The following is a 17,105-nucleotide window of genomic DNA, read 5'->3' as shown; positions in this document are numbered from 1 at the left end:
AAATAACCATATTGTAAAATTGAGGGCATTAATCTGAAAGGGCGAAACCCGAATGAGCTGTTTTGAAAGACATGATAAAAATGCATATTTTCGATTTTTGATAGACTCTTGTAACTTCTCAGTGAAATACTTTGCTTTAATCAATTATTAGATACCAGTTTCGAAAGCCCCCATTTTTTAATATTTTCAAATATTCATATTTTTTTAATTTCAACATTTGACTTTTGTCATGAGACCTCTAAATGAGAACTTAGAATCGGAACCATTCTGCAACACTTTTAATGTCAAGCTCAACAGATTTCATGTAAAATAAAAATTGTAACAAAAAGACAACTTATCATATTTTTAAGTTCAATCGGAAGGAAGGGTCCTCAATAAATACTCTCTTCCTTTTATATAACAAGAAAATTTAATTCCAAAAAATGACTTCGCCCTTCAGGCAACCAATTATGGTCATAGATAGTTTGTGAACCCTTAACTTCAGTGTTCCATGCAATTGACTTGATATTGAAAGAAAACAGGCCATTTATTATTTTGTACACAAGATTCTTAAATGTTTTGATGGGGCAATCAATCATACTTTTTAGGCATCATATCAAGGATGTCCCAAATGAATCGATTACGGTAATTATATTTGGCTTTTCAAATTGTTGATTTCTGAAATAATAACTAAAAACATCTCTGTTTATTAATTTCTGAAAAATGTAACAAAAAATTGCAAATTGCAGTGTATTTCAACTTCCTATATTCAAACTAGAGTATACATCAATTTCTACACATTCTATTATGAATATGACCCAGTTTTGAATGGGCTATATTTGAAATTCCATGTACGAAAATATCATTAATAAGAATGTATTCAGAACAGGGCCATCCTCGCGTCACAGGAATATATAACATAGTTATTTGCTTGCTTACATATGCTAATGTGGGCTATTTATGAGTGACGCCAAATAAAAAAATATTCAAATCATTGTGTTACTCTCGCAAGCGAAATACTAACAACATCTTATTTGAATAAACTACATATAATAGATGTATCAGGTGTAAAAACACTCGAATTCAATCGAAAATCAGTTTTCTTAAAAAGGTTCAATTGTCATTACACATGACTGTGCATATAATAATATTAAATTTTCAACATTAAAAATCAAATAACCATATTTACAGTAAATATTTCTTGGTATATATTACCAACCTGTTAATTTTTGGTTGTTTCAAGTTTATGTGCATAGATAATATTCCACAGACAACAAATAACACTTCATTTAAATTTTAAACCTTAGTGTATGATAACGCAGATAATTTGAATTGAGAAATACCAGTGAATTTTCACATTTGAGTAATAATTAAATCATGAATTATATCTAATTTTATCATTTTTTATGTCTAATTAGAATATATTGTAATGTATTGAAGATTAATAATATTGCTACGCTTCAAGCAAAAAAGGGTCTCAAAATTGGCAACTTTAAAAAAATATTTTAAATTTTAGAATATCTCAGAAAGACTGTGTGTTAATTATTATGGAAATATATGGCAGGCATATTCCTTTCTAAATGTGTTTAGCAGTTTAACATTAAGTGAGAATTTCTTTGTATGTTATCGGACATCTGCAAAGAAACAGGTTTACTTTGCCAATATGATAAAGTCCAGTGAATACAAAAGAACTTCCAATCACAATATGAAAGGCTTGACCATTATTTACTTTCCAGATCATAAAGTGAAAAATGGGCAAACCATAACTTTTACTGAGATGATAATAAATGACAGTTATCACAATAGAGTTGTGCCTGTTTAAAACAACAAAAGTTTACCAAGGTAAATAATAGTAACCGTGCATGATATGTTATTAAACCAAGCCCTAACGATAAATTTATCAACCCCCCATACTTGTCCGTCATTTATCCTTGATTACGATCTCGGAGGGTTACAATTTTCTCCTTTGAATATATTTGAAGCACAAGATAGATAATGACACCCCGAATCAATAAGACAAAATAGGTTTTATGCCAACATGGGCATAAAATGGAGTAATAGTATCACACACTATTAAGTACCATAAATACTGTCAAGTAAAATGATATTGAAATACAAGAATATACATTGCTTGTTCATTGTTTCATCTACATCCAATACGAAGTAGGTACAGCATAGCCATATGTTAGCAATTACTCTTTATGATGCAATTTTCTTCCTGCAAGACTGAACTGTGTATAATATATAATTTGATACATCTGTATCTCAAACATCGATAAGAATGGCAGTTTAAAAAATCAAGTGTATTGGAACTAAATAACTAAAATAAATCAAATAATCTGAAAAAATCTTCATTTTAGGAAGAACATAGAATAAATTGAAATTTTTTTAAAAATTATCAGTTTGAGAAAAACAGTCTCACAGTATAATCATAAATTATTTTATAATTTAATTTACTTCTTCATTTCATTTCTGAAAACATGTACGGTAATTAAAAACCAACCAAACCAATATTTATTTTAACTGTTTTACTTTCCCAATTTAAAGTCTTTGAATATACATTGATTTCTATATAATTGTTGAACATGACCGTAATTTAGTAGCCTAGGTATATATTCAATTTATATATATATTCAAAAAAAAAAATAATTTAGAATGTATTTGCAATAGCTATTGGCAATCCCTTATTGAAACCTCTTTCAGGGAGTATAGAGTTATTAAACTTTTGAATCATAAAAGAATGGATGTAAGTTCTTCCATATACCAAATGCATGTCATCTAATGTCAATAGTTGAAAGTGACAAATTTTTAAATGCAAGTATTGCAAAGTATCTCTAGAAACAAGTAATTATACAACAACTAAATGCAAACTCCCAATATTTAATTCCTTCTTAACTAGTCTAACTGGTATTTGTGAGTGCCTTCATGTTTGATAAGCAATTTGCCTCAATCATACATATTATCCTTTTTCATGATTACATCCATGATTGAGATTCTGATATTATGGTGAACAACAGGTTTCAATGTGATAGGTTACATTACATACAAGGGTAGACTAAATCAAAAAATTTACATTCCGAATGACGAAATAATATTTTAGAATTTGAAATATTGAATACATTTATATTGAATCATGTTCAATAAAGTATCAAAGAAATTGAATATAGTAATGGAGAACCTATATTCTGTCTCCAATTCAAGTTTTGTTTATACATACAAATAAAATAGTTGGGGGAAGCAACTTTTTACCATCTATTTTTTATATTGTCAGAAGTTGACTGGAGTTTATTTGTGTCTGACCATGAGATGTCAAATGCCTAATGCAACAAATTTACAGATGAAATATTCCAAATTGTTCCTAAAATCAGGAATTTATCATATTACATATAACCAACTTCGAATCAGTTGTAAGGTATATTACTCAAATGGCCCATAGGCATCCCCAGTTACATATTGAACATAATTCCATGTTTTTGAATGTTAATATACAAGACACATATGAAAAAACAGTAAACAAGTATGTGCTACTATTACACATGTAAAGGAAATTCACTCAATTGGAATGCCGACGAAGCCATTGTCCCTTTTCACTATGAGAACTGGCTGTAAAAGTTGAAAATAAAAATAAACGAACGGAAATTCACGACACAAAAGCCCTCTGATTGGTTTCACACAAAGGAACAATAATCCTTTAGCACTACACAACGCCGATCAAGAGACTCAGTATAATGGACATTTGAAACATGACCGTTCATGAACGTTGAATTAATATTGATTGGAAAAAGCTTGTTGCTGTGGCTCCAATGTTGACTTTTACACAGTTATTAAACAAACCCTCTACAAAATGAAAGAATAATTGAGTTAACTATTTCAAATAAAGGTTTATAATCAATAACAGGTTGCAACGATGACTAAAAGGAAACAGTTTGCTGGTCCGAATGCATTATGAAAAGATAATTAGGAACCTTGAATATGATATGTATTTTAAATTAGACTAATTTTAATTATACATACCAATTCTCCTAAAAAGCTTACATCATTATTAGCTGCCACAAAACCAATTCATTATTATAGTTACACAAATCCTGAATTTACATTTTTCACATATCGGATGTTATATACTTTTTATGATACACGGCCAAAATCTATAACAATAATTCAGAATTTCCAATAAAAAAAACTTCGAACATGTGAGCTACAAAAAAAGTAAACTAGTTATTGAAATTTGCCAATTGTTCAACTCAATATTGAAAACCAATGAAGGAGTGTCACTCCATAACAATTTTTAAAACAGAATGATTGATTTTACAGAAGCATAAAACAAATATTAAAAGGGGTTGATAGACTGCAAATGCAATAGTGGAATCACAAATTACAAAAGTTTGAATCAAAGTTTCAAGAATTAAATGATTTCAAATGAATTTGACATAGATTGCAGATTCTGTAATGAACCACTGAGCATGTGTAAGTTATGCATTAACTAATTATAAATGACATCCAGCATATCTAAAAGAAATATCCTAATTTCCAGAAAATATCAGGAAAAAAAATATTTCTCGAATTGAACTTTGTATATATTTCTAAGAAAATTGCATGAATAAATATAAATATACATTTTTTGACATTGATTGTGAAGAAGAACTAATGAGAGAAACATTTATTTTCAAAGAAATTAGAAATTAAATGAAGACCATTTTTTGCCAGACTAATAGTTGTCTACAGCTCAAAATGACAAATATTTTATATTGTTCCATTACAAGATTGATGAAAGCAATGAAAATTTAAAAAAAACTTTGGAACATTTGAATTCAAATCAATTTAAAAAAAAATTCTGGACATATTCTATTATCAATTGACTAAGAATAGTCCATAGTCAAACCAGGCAAAACAAGGCAAGAACTAGCACAGAATAAGAGAAGCCTATGTTACAAGCTACAGCGCACAGGCAGAAAATTATCTCCACAGATTCATCTATTGAAAAATAGCATGAATAAGGCCATCTTCCCAGATTTATTTTAACTGAGGAAGAGAGAAGCCTATTAAACAAGCACCAGGCAAAAAAATATCTTCTCATGGGGATATATTGCGAAATTACCTAAATATGACACTCTTACCAGATTTTTTTCATTGCTTGTTGTAAGCTTACAACTACATATGGTCAAATATTTATGTGCTCAGCAGTTGCATTGATGGTTAAAGGAGTTTATGACTCACATATTGTTAAACTCAACTTACTGTTATGCAAAGTGAGGATGTACACAAAAGACAACATGACATGACTTCAGGGAAATCTGATGTCGGCTGTATAATAACTATCGTTAGCATTTGTATTTTTATATATATTTGACTCGTCACCCAAACCATTCGATTTTCAGGAACAAATGGATGAATTTTTTAAAATGGAAGAAGTATCGCTTACTTGAAACAATTCGATGGTTGACATCACCTTATTACCCCAAGAATCAATCAAGCGTAAAATAACAACTTTGACATTATCTGTTTTTGATGATATTATTCTAACCAATAACATTTCAATTCCTTAACGAAGAAGGAGTTTAAAAAACAGTCGATAATGCCGACCTCAAATATTAGGATGGGATTTTCCTATTTATTCCATGGGGGGGGAGAAAAGCAGATACACAGCCTCTTGTCCAATTACTAGTTCATGTGAAGTATGGGAATAACTAACCAGTTATTTGTTTCAGATGTATAGATGTTCAGATGTTGGTGGAAAAGCCATAACCGAACGATGGTTACGTAAACATCGAGAACGAATTCTAGAATTCCTATATGCACATAATTATCCCCCACAGGATAAGTACAAGAAATTTGAAAATAATGTATTAACACTAGGTTAAACTGATCCCCATAATCAGAAGTCCATTGGCATTGACATCTCAGAAGTGCTATACCAAAATGTCTTAGAATTATGTAAGATAAAACATATGAACTTCCATTATAACACAATACACAACAAATTGTTCCTTCTGCATTTCGATATTGACGGAAATAATCCAACAAATCATAAAAGATTTCAAAAAAAATATAAAAAAATACCTTTTATCCCAGGAGAGCTTGGGCTTTTCCTGTCGCTCCTGTCTGGTGAGTTTCTGTGATCAGAAGACCATTTATTTCTTCGTGGATCAGTGGCAGATCTTGGCAGCATAGAAGTAGGAGATGACGATGGTGATTTTCTCGCTGGACTCGCTCCTTGTCGGAGCTGCAAAAAAAATAATTTTGTAAGTTTGTTTCCTGACGCTAAACATAAGAAATTAGTAAAAAATTACCTGAAAAGGTTGTGTTGCTCTGATAGGCTGAAGTCGCTGTGTTCCAACGCCCCCCTTTAGGCTCGGCTTTGGCTTGTTTGACATCTTGTCAGGGTTTGGTTAATCTACTTGGAGTCTATTTTTACTAAAAATAAAACATTACCATTTACTACGAGATATTCTTGTGTATTTCAGAGCATCTTAATTTTTTAGAGGAAATTTTTGAGCATGCACATTGTTTTTATTGAAATCAAGAGTTTGGTTGTTTATTTTTAAGGTATGTTTACTCATCATAGCTGCAATTACCTAGGTTAGGTAATGGCTGTTATATGTAATCAACTTTTAGACAGTGCTACCATATAATGATTTGCTTATACTAATGTACTAGAGGTGATTTTGATTTCTCTACTCAGAAATACCAATCTTTTATTCATTTTTTCGAAACTGATGCAACACCACGCTAGCTTGAATCTAGATAAGGAAAATGTTAAATGCAGTCACAGTCTGGTGATTGGCACTACAATTGGTTGATTCTGTATATATTAGGTTATGTTAGAATAAGTTGGATTAGGTTTATTGCCCACCTTCAATCCATCCTAACCTAACACAATAATATAACCAGAATCAAACAAAACAGATCAAAAAATTGGTGGTAGGCCAAATAAGATAAACAGGTATCTTTTCAAGTTCAGAAGCATGCTCTTAACATAATTTCGGATCTAATGATTTCCAGTTTTGAATGATTAAACGGTAATAATTTAATGCTTGCAATTCATAAATTTCTCTAACAGAAATGATGTGAATCATACGATTAATTATGAAGATCAAATATATTGCGACCTTCTGAGTGACAACTCAGTTGGCTTGCTTTGCAGCTTTAAAGTCCCTATTGTGGCATCCCTAGTTAATAGCAATTAGGAATCCCTCCAGCATTAGTAAACTGTCTCTTGGCCATTCCATTAAATACAGCATTAGCAAACTAATATCTGAATATACAGATATAGCATGCTGGCAAAGCAGCATGGTCAATTTCAACAAACCCTATCTCCTCGAGCTTCATTTTTAATCTTCATGTAAATATTTTAATGGCATAGCATGGCGTTAACTGACTTTCAATTATGTTACCATACTATTTTTTGGGCTGGGATACTGCATTACAGCATTATGTTACTTTAAAACAATTTGAAAGGCAAACAGGGAGGGCTAAGTTCCGAAGTTTTTAAAATTTTGCATTCACTTTTGCTATTTCAATGCAGATTTGCTTTATTCTTGTTTGCATCATTTAGAATTTAACTATCCTGAACGTGAATCAAATGTAAATTTCGAAAACGAAAACAGAACAGACCGCCAAAGAGAACCCTGCTCCCTGCACCGTGCCGCCGGCAACAATAACAGACAGAAGGAGACACCGCGCAGGAATGTTGGCTAAATATTCTGTGACGTCACATTTAAACGTTGCTTACTTACCGCCTGCTCCCACGAAATAAAGAAACTGCTGCTACTGTGACTGCTCACTCTATCCGTAAATATATACCACTACGCTCTATCTATATCAATTAAATGTGAGATAAATATTCAGTTTTGTATAAATGTAAGCTTACAAACTTGCGTTCTTTAACATATTAAATGAATAGAAGCCAATATTTCACCCATGTTCCCATATAGCCTACTGCTGCAAGTTTTTTCATAAATGATAATTGTAATTGTAAAACATCTTTCCGCTAATATACCGTAGGCTTACTTCAATTAATATATTCTGCGTAGTTATGAATTTGACCAGCGCCTTCTTAGATATTAAAATGCATCGCAAACGTACAATATTTTCAGATAAACTCTGTCAAGGGGAACACGCGTTTCCAACTCAACGTTCTTTATTGAACAGCTTTTTATATCATCAAACCGTAAATATATACTACTACGATCAAACTATCAACAATTGCATCCATACGAAACGATACACAATCATCTTTGCGCCCAAATTCGAGATGCCACATAGTTTTTGCACTTGAGCGAACGGAATTGCCGCGCTAAGGGATTAACGATCGCTGTAAAGAGCCGCCAATTGTAACATTCCACTTCATATGGCAATAATTAAGTACTGCCGTATAATCGTGTGACTTATTAACATAATATGTTTTTTAAATATTTCTGAAATAAGCGTTGATGTGGTCCAATTATCATGAAAAGCTACCGTACGATTTTAACCCTTGTGGTATTATTTGCTTCTTCCACGGTGTCTAACATCAAGTAGGCAATACAGCCTACATATAACATTTCTAACCGGAACTTACACAAACACTTCACAGGCGTCAGTTATCATTATGACTTGTAGGCCACCATTGACATTGGCTACAAGTGCCATTTTTACTTACATAGAGTTTGACCTCTCGACTTCGACAACACGTTGGTCTCACTTTTATCTCAGTCGTAGCTCTCACTTTACATTTACTTTGCTTGGAACAGTGGCCGATAAGACTTATTATAAATGGTTTATTAATAATATTATATTCATTTTAAATAAAATAAAAACATTTATATATTCTTCGCCAGCCTCCCATTGTTCCAAATCTGGACATTTCCAATTATATCGATTTGATTCCATTTAGAGGAGTTGATTGACAAAATGAGAAAGTCCGTATACTGTACTATCTTCCTCTCCTCATTAGCGACGAGATCCATGACATCACAACGGAAAGATACCTTGAAACAACATCATGCATTCAATGGCAATAAATTAGACATACATACAAAAGAGCACAATATACACATCTTAATAAGAAAGTAACCTTGGTCTCAGCGTAATTAAACAATACCTAGTTTGGTCGTTAAAAACTATCTCACTTACCTGTAGCCCAAAATATTGCTAGTAATACACATGTCATAAGGATGATGGTTGGTACAAACAATATTATCATCATACTACAAAGTGAATCAGGCAAGCAAACAAAGCAGCAGGAAGGGCAGCTGTGTATAAACAAAAAAAAATGTTTATTACCGGTACTTCAAAATAAAGAAATATTTTAGGCCGGTATATTACCTTGTTTACTAATATAAACAACCATCATTTTTATTATCTTGTACTGTATTTACCATTCGCAGTAGCAAATTGCTGGCATGATGATTTCGTCCTCATCGGGCGGCTTTTCTATCAATTTCTTCTTCTTCTTCTTACCTTTAATTTTACTTAAAAAACGTTGAGCGAAATTAGTCTTTCGAAGGTGTTTTCTTTGTTCGTCTTGTTTCTTTTTGCCGGCGTACGCAGTTGCCATAAACTAAAAATAATTTCAAGAAGGTATAATATAAAATATGTAATTAGATATGTTTACTATGTTGCCATAACAAAAACGACCTGGTCATAGTTTGTCCGGGCCAATGTTCCCTCTAATTTTTTGTAGTATATGTGCGCAGAAATTTTGTTGTGTGCGCACTTTTTTGGAAATGACTAATATTTGTGCAAAAACCAATGAAGAAATTTCGGCGTTCTAACCGGGTGATAGGTGGGCCAACAACAAACTTTCTCAATCTGCCAACCGAGCACATTTTTACATTACATCGTAATATGTCTGTGTGCAGTAAATATATGCGTGTGCGCGGCCTCTGAAAGCTGTGTGCGCGCGCACACGCGCAAACCTTAGAGGGAACACTGGTCCGGGCCCAGCAAATTTGTAAAATATATTTATATCAATAATAATGTAGTAACACACATGTTTTTTGATATTACCATTTGTAAGAACGTTTCATTTGTAAAGTAAATCGTCTGGACCAAGAATTTTTGACACGTGATTACCTTTTGCACCCTATCAACCCATTCTGTCTCTGTCACGTCGCTGGGTATGTCCTTGGATATCGGTGCCATATGAGGACCGAACGCAATTGCACCATCGGTAAAACTAACTCCTTTACTCTGAGGAGAGATCCTAGATTCTCTGAAATACATAATTTGAATGTTTCGAACAATATTTCTGCTACTAATTCATGGTACTCCCGTAGTATGTGTACCAGGTTAGGGTTAGGCCACATTTTTAATATTTTAGTTCTATTACGAGTTCGGGGACTGTTTCTGTTAGCCAAGTGAATATACCCCCTGCCCATTCTCTCCGTCCCTTTACACAACTTGGTGCAAAGTAGGCGAACAAAATTAGTTACCACCATATTGGTACACATACTTCTGGAGCGCCGAATTTATTAGGGTTAGCACAAATTACTTGAAAGAACTACCTGGAAAGCATTCTGTCTTGATTTCGATTAACAAAATGGGCAGATTCTCGGGATATGTTTCTGTTCGATTTATGGTGCTGAAGATGTCTTCGGTCGTTTTCATACCTAATTCAGCATCCACAAAGAAAAAATCACAATATATAGTGAAGAATATACTTTCAAATCCTAATTAAAGTAACAATGAATTTTCTAAGCTAAGCTATTTATCCCGGAAGAGTTGATAGACTCTGTTTAGTAGTGAAAATGAAATCAAACTTATTGATAAAGACAATTTTCAAAGTATGTCGAGCTCACCTCATGGCGTCAAACATATGCAACGGCTTATCTTCGTAATGGCGAATGGCGGACGGATATCTGGCTGAGGATCTGCTAGCTGTTGGTCTCCCGCGGCGTTGGTTACGACTGAAATGGAAATAGATCACTCATTTTGTTGCTTAAATTCTAATGGTATTTATTTGCACCAATACCAATTGTCGCAGCATAAACTGTGCCTGCTGTGAATTTTGTTGTTTACCTATTTACATGGATATGTACCTGGTGTTTCTCAGAGCATGCAAACTTGATCTATCCATCAACGATGCTTCAGCTGAAGTTACGCGGTTTTTCTTTAAATTATCCTGTTGTTGTTCCGGCGACCTTTGGTGCAAAATATGAGAATACATTTACTTCGCTATGTTAAGAGAGAGTCTCAATTTCAATGCCCTTGTGGCCATAAAAAGTCATTCAACAGTCCCAAATTATAATATAAAAACGCGTTTAACGCTCAGATTTCAAAGTATGTGCACCTAATTTAAATCTTTAGAAGTGTATATCTTAAAGGTGGGTCATCACAATTTTATTTTTTTTTTGATGAATTTGATTCTATATATATTTTTCAGGATTTTCTGACGCTTACCATTTACATAAAGTCGACTTAGTTTTCTAATTAGGATTTAAAAAAAAAACGCTTCAACGAAAATCGACCGCAGTTTGCACCGCCCAAAAGAACTAGCATACAGTTCAAAATATGTTCTGTTCACAGAACGCTATAATTGCCTTTGACTTAATGCAAAATTACGCCGACCAGTTCTCAGTACTACGTCATCAACGGGACATATTAATTTGCCAAAGTGATATAGTCACTTTGTAATTTGCGTTTGATTTTGCAGGGTTGTCTTTTAAAAAATTTCGAGTTTCGCAAAAGAAGTCCACTTTATGCAAGTGGTAAACGCCAAAAATTTCAAAAAATTATATAGAATCAACTTTGCCACAAAAATGTTTCCGTGATAACCCACCTTTAAGATCGAGCCACCATAGGTTGGCCTCAGCGGAGCATACTGTAGCGGACTTTGTAGTTTCACAGGTTATCATTGGCATGCTCGCTTTTGTGAAGATTTAAAAAGTTCAAAGGTAAAGAATCTCCCATCCTGGACTGGGAAGCATTCGTTGAACTCTTATATATCCTGATTCACGTGACAAATTTACATATTAAATTAATAATTCATATAAAACTCACTCAGGTAATCTTGCGTTTGTTAATCGAGAAGGATTGAGTCTATCAATGTCATCGTAAATGTCATGAACAGTCATTCCCAATGCTGATGTTCGGTAGAATGCATTCTCATCATCTTCGTAAGAGAAACAAAATGCAAATTAGAAATGAAAAGACTCAATAATTTAGCAGCAATAATTTAGTATGCAGTGGCGTATTTACGTAAAATGGCGCCAATATCAAAGTTCAAAAATGCGACCCTTGATCTTTGACCGACAATTGTTGCTGAAAACTGACAAACGTTTGTTGTTTACATGTACGGTATCGAAAATTTCGCCTTTTTTGTGCCCATATTCAAACGGACCATGGCTGTCTTACCCTAATTACGCCACTCGCAGTAGGAGCTTATCTCATTCAAACCAACTAGTATATTCCACACTTGACCGATGTATATATTTCAATTTCTCTACTTGAAACTCTTACCTTCCCATTCGTGCTGTGCATGTTCAAAATAAGACGAATCGAAACTGACATCGTCATCATCCATAAACGATGAGGTGCTGTTTGTTGATAATGATGTCGCGCTATTCGGTCTATACCCAAGTACTGATGATGACTGACTCGGCCTGAAAGGAGTTAGATCAGTAGATTTTCAGCTTGGGTTATAAATTTTGTTATGGCAAAATGTCTAGCGACGGTTTAATGTGGTATAACGTTAGTGCTTGGCTGGTCTGATTGTCAAATTTAAGTTCTGTTTTACTCACACAGTATCGCTTGAATCGTTAGATTCGTCGCCCGAAAACAGCTTATAATCGTATTCAGGTTCTCTTATGCGTACGGTAGCGCTTTTACGTTTTTCTTTCTTTTTGTCAGACTGATTCTGTGAAATAAAAATTGATCGCGATGAATAGAAAGTGTCAGGGTATACAAAGTTAGGAGAGCATTGAAATAACCGTGGCCTATTCAATCATTCGAATAGTTTTTATTTGCTATTCAGCTAAACGAGCACAATATAACAAAATATTCAGACCTTGCCGGTAATAGGGAACTGACTGTACAGTCCACTTTTTCAAGACCTCGTTATTCAATGACGCAGTTTTGTACTAAAAATCGCAATGATCATTATTTACCTTTTCGTTATTTGCAGTATCCGATGATTGCATTTTTAAAATGCTTTTAGGTTTCCTTCTGACCCAGTTTTTTCTATGGTCGCGTCCATGACTTCGCATTTCATTAAATTCCTCTGTGTTATTCGACGATGGTGCGTTGGAAACCTTTGACCCTTTTAGAAACTGGAAGTACAAATTAGAAAATGAATAAAATAATGGTTTGTCGTTGATTATAATTAATTATCACACATAAACTCACTCGGGGTTTTGGAAATATTCTACGTTTTTCTTCTCGCTCGCGTTCAGCCTTCGCCTGTAGCCTTCGAATTTCAAAAGACTTGTTTGTCTTATACCCGTCTCTCTTATCATCTTTTAACTCGTCCTGAGTAGAAAAAATGTAAAATGGAGATGGAATATTGGAAAAAATATTAAAAGGGTATATATATAGTACATGATAAATACGGTTCCCGACAAGTTTAATCCCAGCTAAAAGATAGCACCAACTGTCTTCGAGGCGACAATGTCACTACACTAATATATTATACACGTGTACCAAGTCTAGGTCTCCTTCAACAACGCCGCTTTCTGCCGTTGCCAGAACCTCTGACGATGTTTCTGAAACTTCTTTTTCCAAGTTTTGAAACACGTCTTCTTCGATGGCTACTCGTTCCTCAGCATCTAGTTCGTCAGAATAGCTCTCAATAATCCCTTTCCGCGCAAGTTCGCGCTTGAGATTCACAATAGCATCGGGCTGCAGAACTTCAAGAGCTTCTGGTGGTTGACCTTCGACGGCTAAAAGAGCTCTTAACTCTGTGACAGAACAAAAATTAACCTGATTACATATAGTAACAGAATGCTAATGTTTTAAACGAGAAGGACAAAAGCAATTGTGAAGTAAGAATAGCAGCGTATAAAAATGACGATTTGGAATGATTGAAAAATGTTAAGCTTAAAAATGAACCTGGCCCGATTTGCAGTTGTGTTCAGTACAACTAACTCATGATCCATCTTTACCAAACTTGTCAGATTTTTTTCCCGAAGACTATGGGAGTAATAAGAATGATAAAAAAGGTGATATAAACTCACTTTCTGCGTATTTTGATGGAGGAACCACTTTAATAACAACCGGTTTCTTTGACTGCGATTCACTTTTTACACTCTTATATTCACTTGAGCTATCGTCAGAATTTTCTTCAATCGGTTCCTCCATAATTGGTTCAAGAGTTGGCATCGTTGGTTCATCGGGATCTGATGTTGGTTGATCGTCATAATTTTGAATTTCTAAATCAATGCATGCGTTTTGTTTGGTTCCATTACATTTGAACCCACGTACATTTGAACCCATGACAATTGCACCTGTATGCTATTGCACCTATGGAATTTTTTTTGTTTCACGGATAGTTAAACCGATACTAACCCTAACCCATGGGTTTTAGCACCCGCATATAGATTGAACCCGTGGATATACGCATGGGTTCAAATGTACATGGGTTCAAATGTACGGTCACCGTTTTGTTTATCGAGGACCTATTTTTTTACAGTATAGTTAAACAGCAAACAAATATAAAGGTATCAACGCTCTATTTTGATGTCGATTCAACTCAAATTATATAATTTATACAAATTATATATATATAACTCGATAATTACCATTTTTCAGCAGGGGATTTGAGCTTAAACGTTCCGTGTCGTGCGTGAGGGCGAGTCAGGCATTCAAAATAAAAATCTATTTTTAACAGACCTAACGCATTTGTTCGCAATATGATAAATTTGATCATGTTTGGTGAAATATATAATCAGATCGCAACACTTAAGTTATGAAATGAAGCCATGCTTATATGGATTCATATTTTGTTTATTTCTAATATAAGACTTGCTACTGACTGAAGCGACCATAACCATACTTACTTATCTTGGTCCAGTTTGTGGGTTAAAAGCTACGTCATGGTACACAACAATACAACATCTCTATATTTTTCTATCGATGAACTAACTTACCGGCCGATTGAAGATCTCTATTTTCAGCTACTTCTTCTACGGTTTGATCGAGTTTTTCTTCTTTAGATTCACTTTCTTTAACTTTTTCCACTTCAAGTTTTTCATTTTCAGGACATTCTTGTTCATCTTTGTTATCTTGCTTACTCTCGGTTTTTGATTTTTGTTCTTTGGGTTGGCTAGATTTTTGAGGGTATCGTACACCTGTGGCCGCTCTAACAGCTTGAAGATTAGATATTTGTGCTCTCGCGGTATGGGGTGGTTTTGCAGTTTTTAAGTTTATATTTAGAGTCAACGGTTGGGTGGTTACAGGAGTTCTTTTTTTAGATTTTTTCTCAGATTCAAGATTGAGCTCCTGGGGACAAAACAAAAACAGAATGATTAATAATAGTGATGAATTCAAAATAAACGAAGTAAATAAAATGTCCTGCTATATGTATACAGAAGTTGAACCCTATTTTTCAAGTTTATGCCTTTAACTATGGATTTTTTGGTATTCCCGAAGTGTGTGAACCAAGATGGCGGGCACTGGAAAGCAGTATGTGTATCAGGTTAGGGTTAGGCCATAATTTTATCCCAATTCTAGTTCTATTACGAGTTCGGAGACTAGCCAAGATATTCCGTAGTATTTGTACCTGAAATTATGGCCTAACCCTAACCTGGTACACATATTACGTTCCGGTGTCCGCCATCCTGGTTCACACGCTTCGGGAGCACTGATTATTTTGTAATGGTTATAAGCCATTTATTTGAACATCATATCATTCTAATGAATGTGTATTTGCGCGAATCGATTATTGTTATTTCCCCCCTTATCTGAGATAATGAGAAACGGATTAAAATATTTATTTAATAATTTCTAATTATAATTGTGACGTACTTTTTCGTGGTCGGCTTCCGCATCACCACTTTCTTCTTGTGGGGTGAAAAAATCTTTCGGAGGTCGTTTTGTTTTTCCGGCAGTTTGCTTCCATATTACCTTGACCTCCGCCGAATCAGTATTTTCTGAATTATCCTCCGTGTTGTCGTTCTCCGTGTTTACTATTTTTTCGCTTTCGGTGGGGTCGGAGTTTTTCTTTGAAGTCTCGCTTTCTACTTCGGGCCTGAAATGGAAGCGAATATGAATAGTTAGTTTACTGACATGTGGCTATATCTTTACTAATAGGCACTTTAATTGACTGGTTTACAATTTTCTCTATCTAACCCTAAGGGATATAGGCAACTAACGTACATAGGCGGGCCGAACTTTGGCTCAAAATGTAGTTGCAACTGAACGTTGCTTAATCGAATATTTTCCGTAAACGCAAGTAATAAAGCTTAAGTATAAAAAGGTAGTGAAATAAAATAAAACCTTGCTTAGCTTGACAAGTGCTGGGTCCCAAGTCCTAATCACTTTAACTTAATACCCGATGGCACGCTTTATACGGACTTGCATAATATAGTAAATATCTCACTTGTTGCTGGTCTCCTTCTTGCTACGATTATCCGTCGGCAAAATAGTTGCGTTTTCAGCAAGATCTTTGAAAAGCGAACGACCTAACGTGTTCTTTGAGTATAATTTACCAGTTAACAAGGCCATACTTATGTCATTTCAGTGATCTCAAAACACTTTAGTACAATAAGAGTTTTGCGTTTACATGTTAAACGGCATTCAACAAACATTTGTAGGCGTGATAGCGAGTCGTAAAGGGCAAACTTTTACGTTCGTTTCTTGCCCAGTCCATTGTGTTGTAAACAATGTTGTTTTTCGCACTCATTGGTGTGCGGTTACAATATTTCAGAAAGGATTCCTGGGCATTGTTTATGAATTTACCTAATTAAATTACTGTGGATCTAATTCAAAGTCTGACTGCAAAGGGATTTCATTTAAACCAATCAGTCGCAAATATATATCCTATGTGGTATTTAAAGATGTTACCACGTCATATTTTAATTTATACTAGAATCTAGATCTAGACAAATGTTCCTAAAATGACAATTACATATACCAAGAAGTTACCTGCAGCAGAGTTAGCGACTTTTGCGAAATATTAAAACGTCAATTCATTTTACTTATATTTTCAAACA

At 34.1% G+C, this 17,105-nt stretch overlaps 2 protein-coding genes across 5 annotated transcripts in view; both read right to left on the bottom strand.

Annotated features, from left to right (window-relative positions):
• The window catches only part of LOC120339015 (protein FAM117B-like), a 30,628-nt gene extending 24,228 nt beyond the window's left edge, over positions 1 to 6,400 (bottom strand). For all 3 annotated transcript variants that reach the window (XR_013476628.1, XM_039407059.2, XM_039407066.2), the window contains exons 1-2: positions 6,267 to 6,400; positions 6,037 to 6,199 (exon numbers count right to left, since the gene is read on the bottom strand). Coding sequence is in view for 2 of the 3 variants with exons in the window: in XM_039407059.2 (XP_039262993.1) it covers positions 6,037 to 6,199; positions 6,267 to 6,350 (247 nt within the window). In the remaining variant the exon portion in view is untranslated. The remainder of the gene's footprint in view (positions 1 to 6,036; positions 6,200 to 6,266) is intronic.
• A 2,315-nt stretch (positions 6,401 to 8,715) lies between these two features.
• LOC120338811 (uncharacterized) lies at positions 8,716 to 16,733 on the bottom strand. 2 transcript variants are annotated; one of them, XM_039406773.2, is made up of 17 exons: positions 16,493 to 16,733; positions 15,919 to 16,141; positions 15,042 to 15,393; positions 14,130 to 14,324; positions 13,597 to 13,853; positions 13,303 to 13,425; positions 13,065 to 13,226; positions 12,699 to 12,814; positions 12,418 to 12,560; positions 11,959 to 12,070; positions 10,998 to 11,099; positions 10,758 to 10,865; positions 10,464 to 10,568; positions 10,033 to 10,171; positions 9,336 to 9,517; positions 9,091 to 9,209; positions 8,716 to 8,945 (listed from the first exon to the last, which is right to left on the bottom strand). In XM_039406773.2, the coding sequence occupies exons 1-17, from the start codon at positions 16,615 to 16,617 to the stop codon at positions 8,929 to 8,931; spliced, it is 2,580 nt and encodes an 859-aa protein (XP_039262707.2). In that variant the 5' UTR covers positions 16,618 to 16,733; the 3' UTR covers positions 8,716 to 8,928. The 2 variants fall into 2 exon arrangements, with proteins under 2 accessions (XP_039262707.2, XP_039262715.2); XM_039406781.2 differs by lacking the exon at positions 9,091 to 9,209.
• Positions 16,734 to 17,105: the final 372 nt, after the last annotated feature.

This window comes from Styela clava, chromosome 1 (genome assembly GCF_964204865.1).
Source record: "Styela clava chromosome 1, kaStyClav1.hap1.2, whole genome shotgun sequence".
NCBI classification, from domain to species: Eukaryota; Metazoa; Chordata; class Ascidiacea; order Stolidobranchia; family Styelidae; genus Styela; species Styela clava.
Note: the sequence above shows the minus strand (reverse complement) of the source record. Positions and strands in the feature narration are given on the sequence as shown.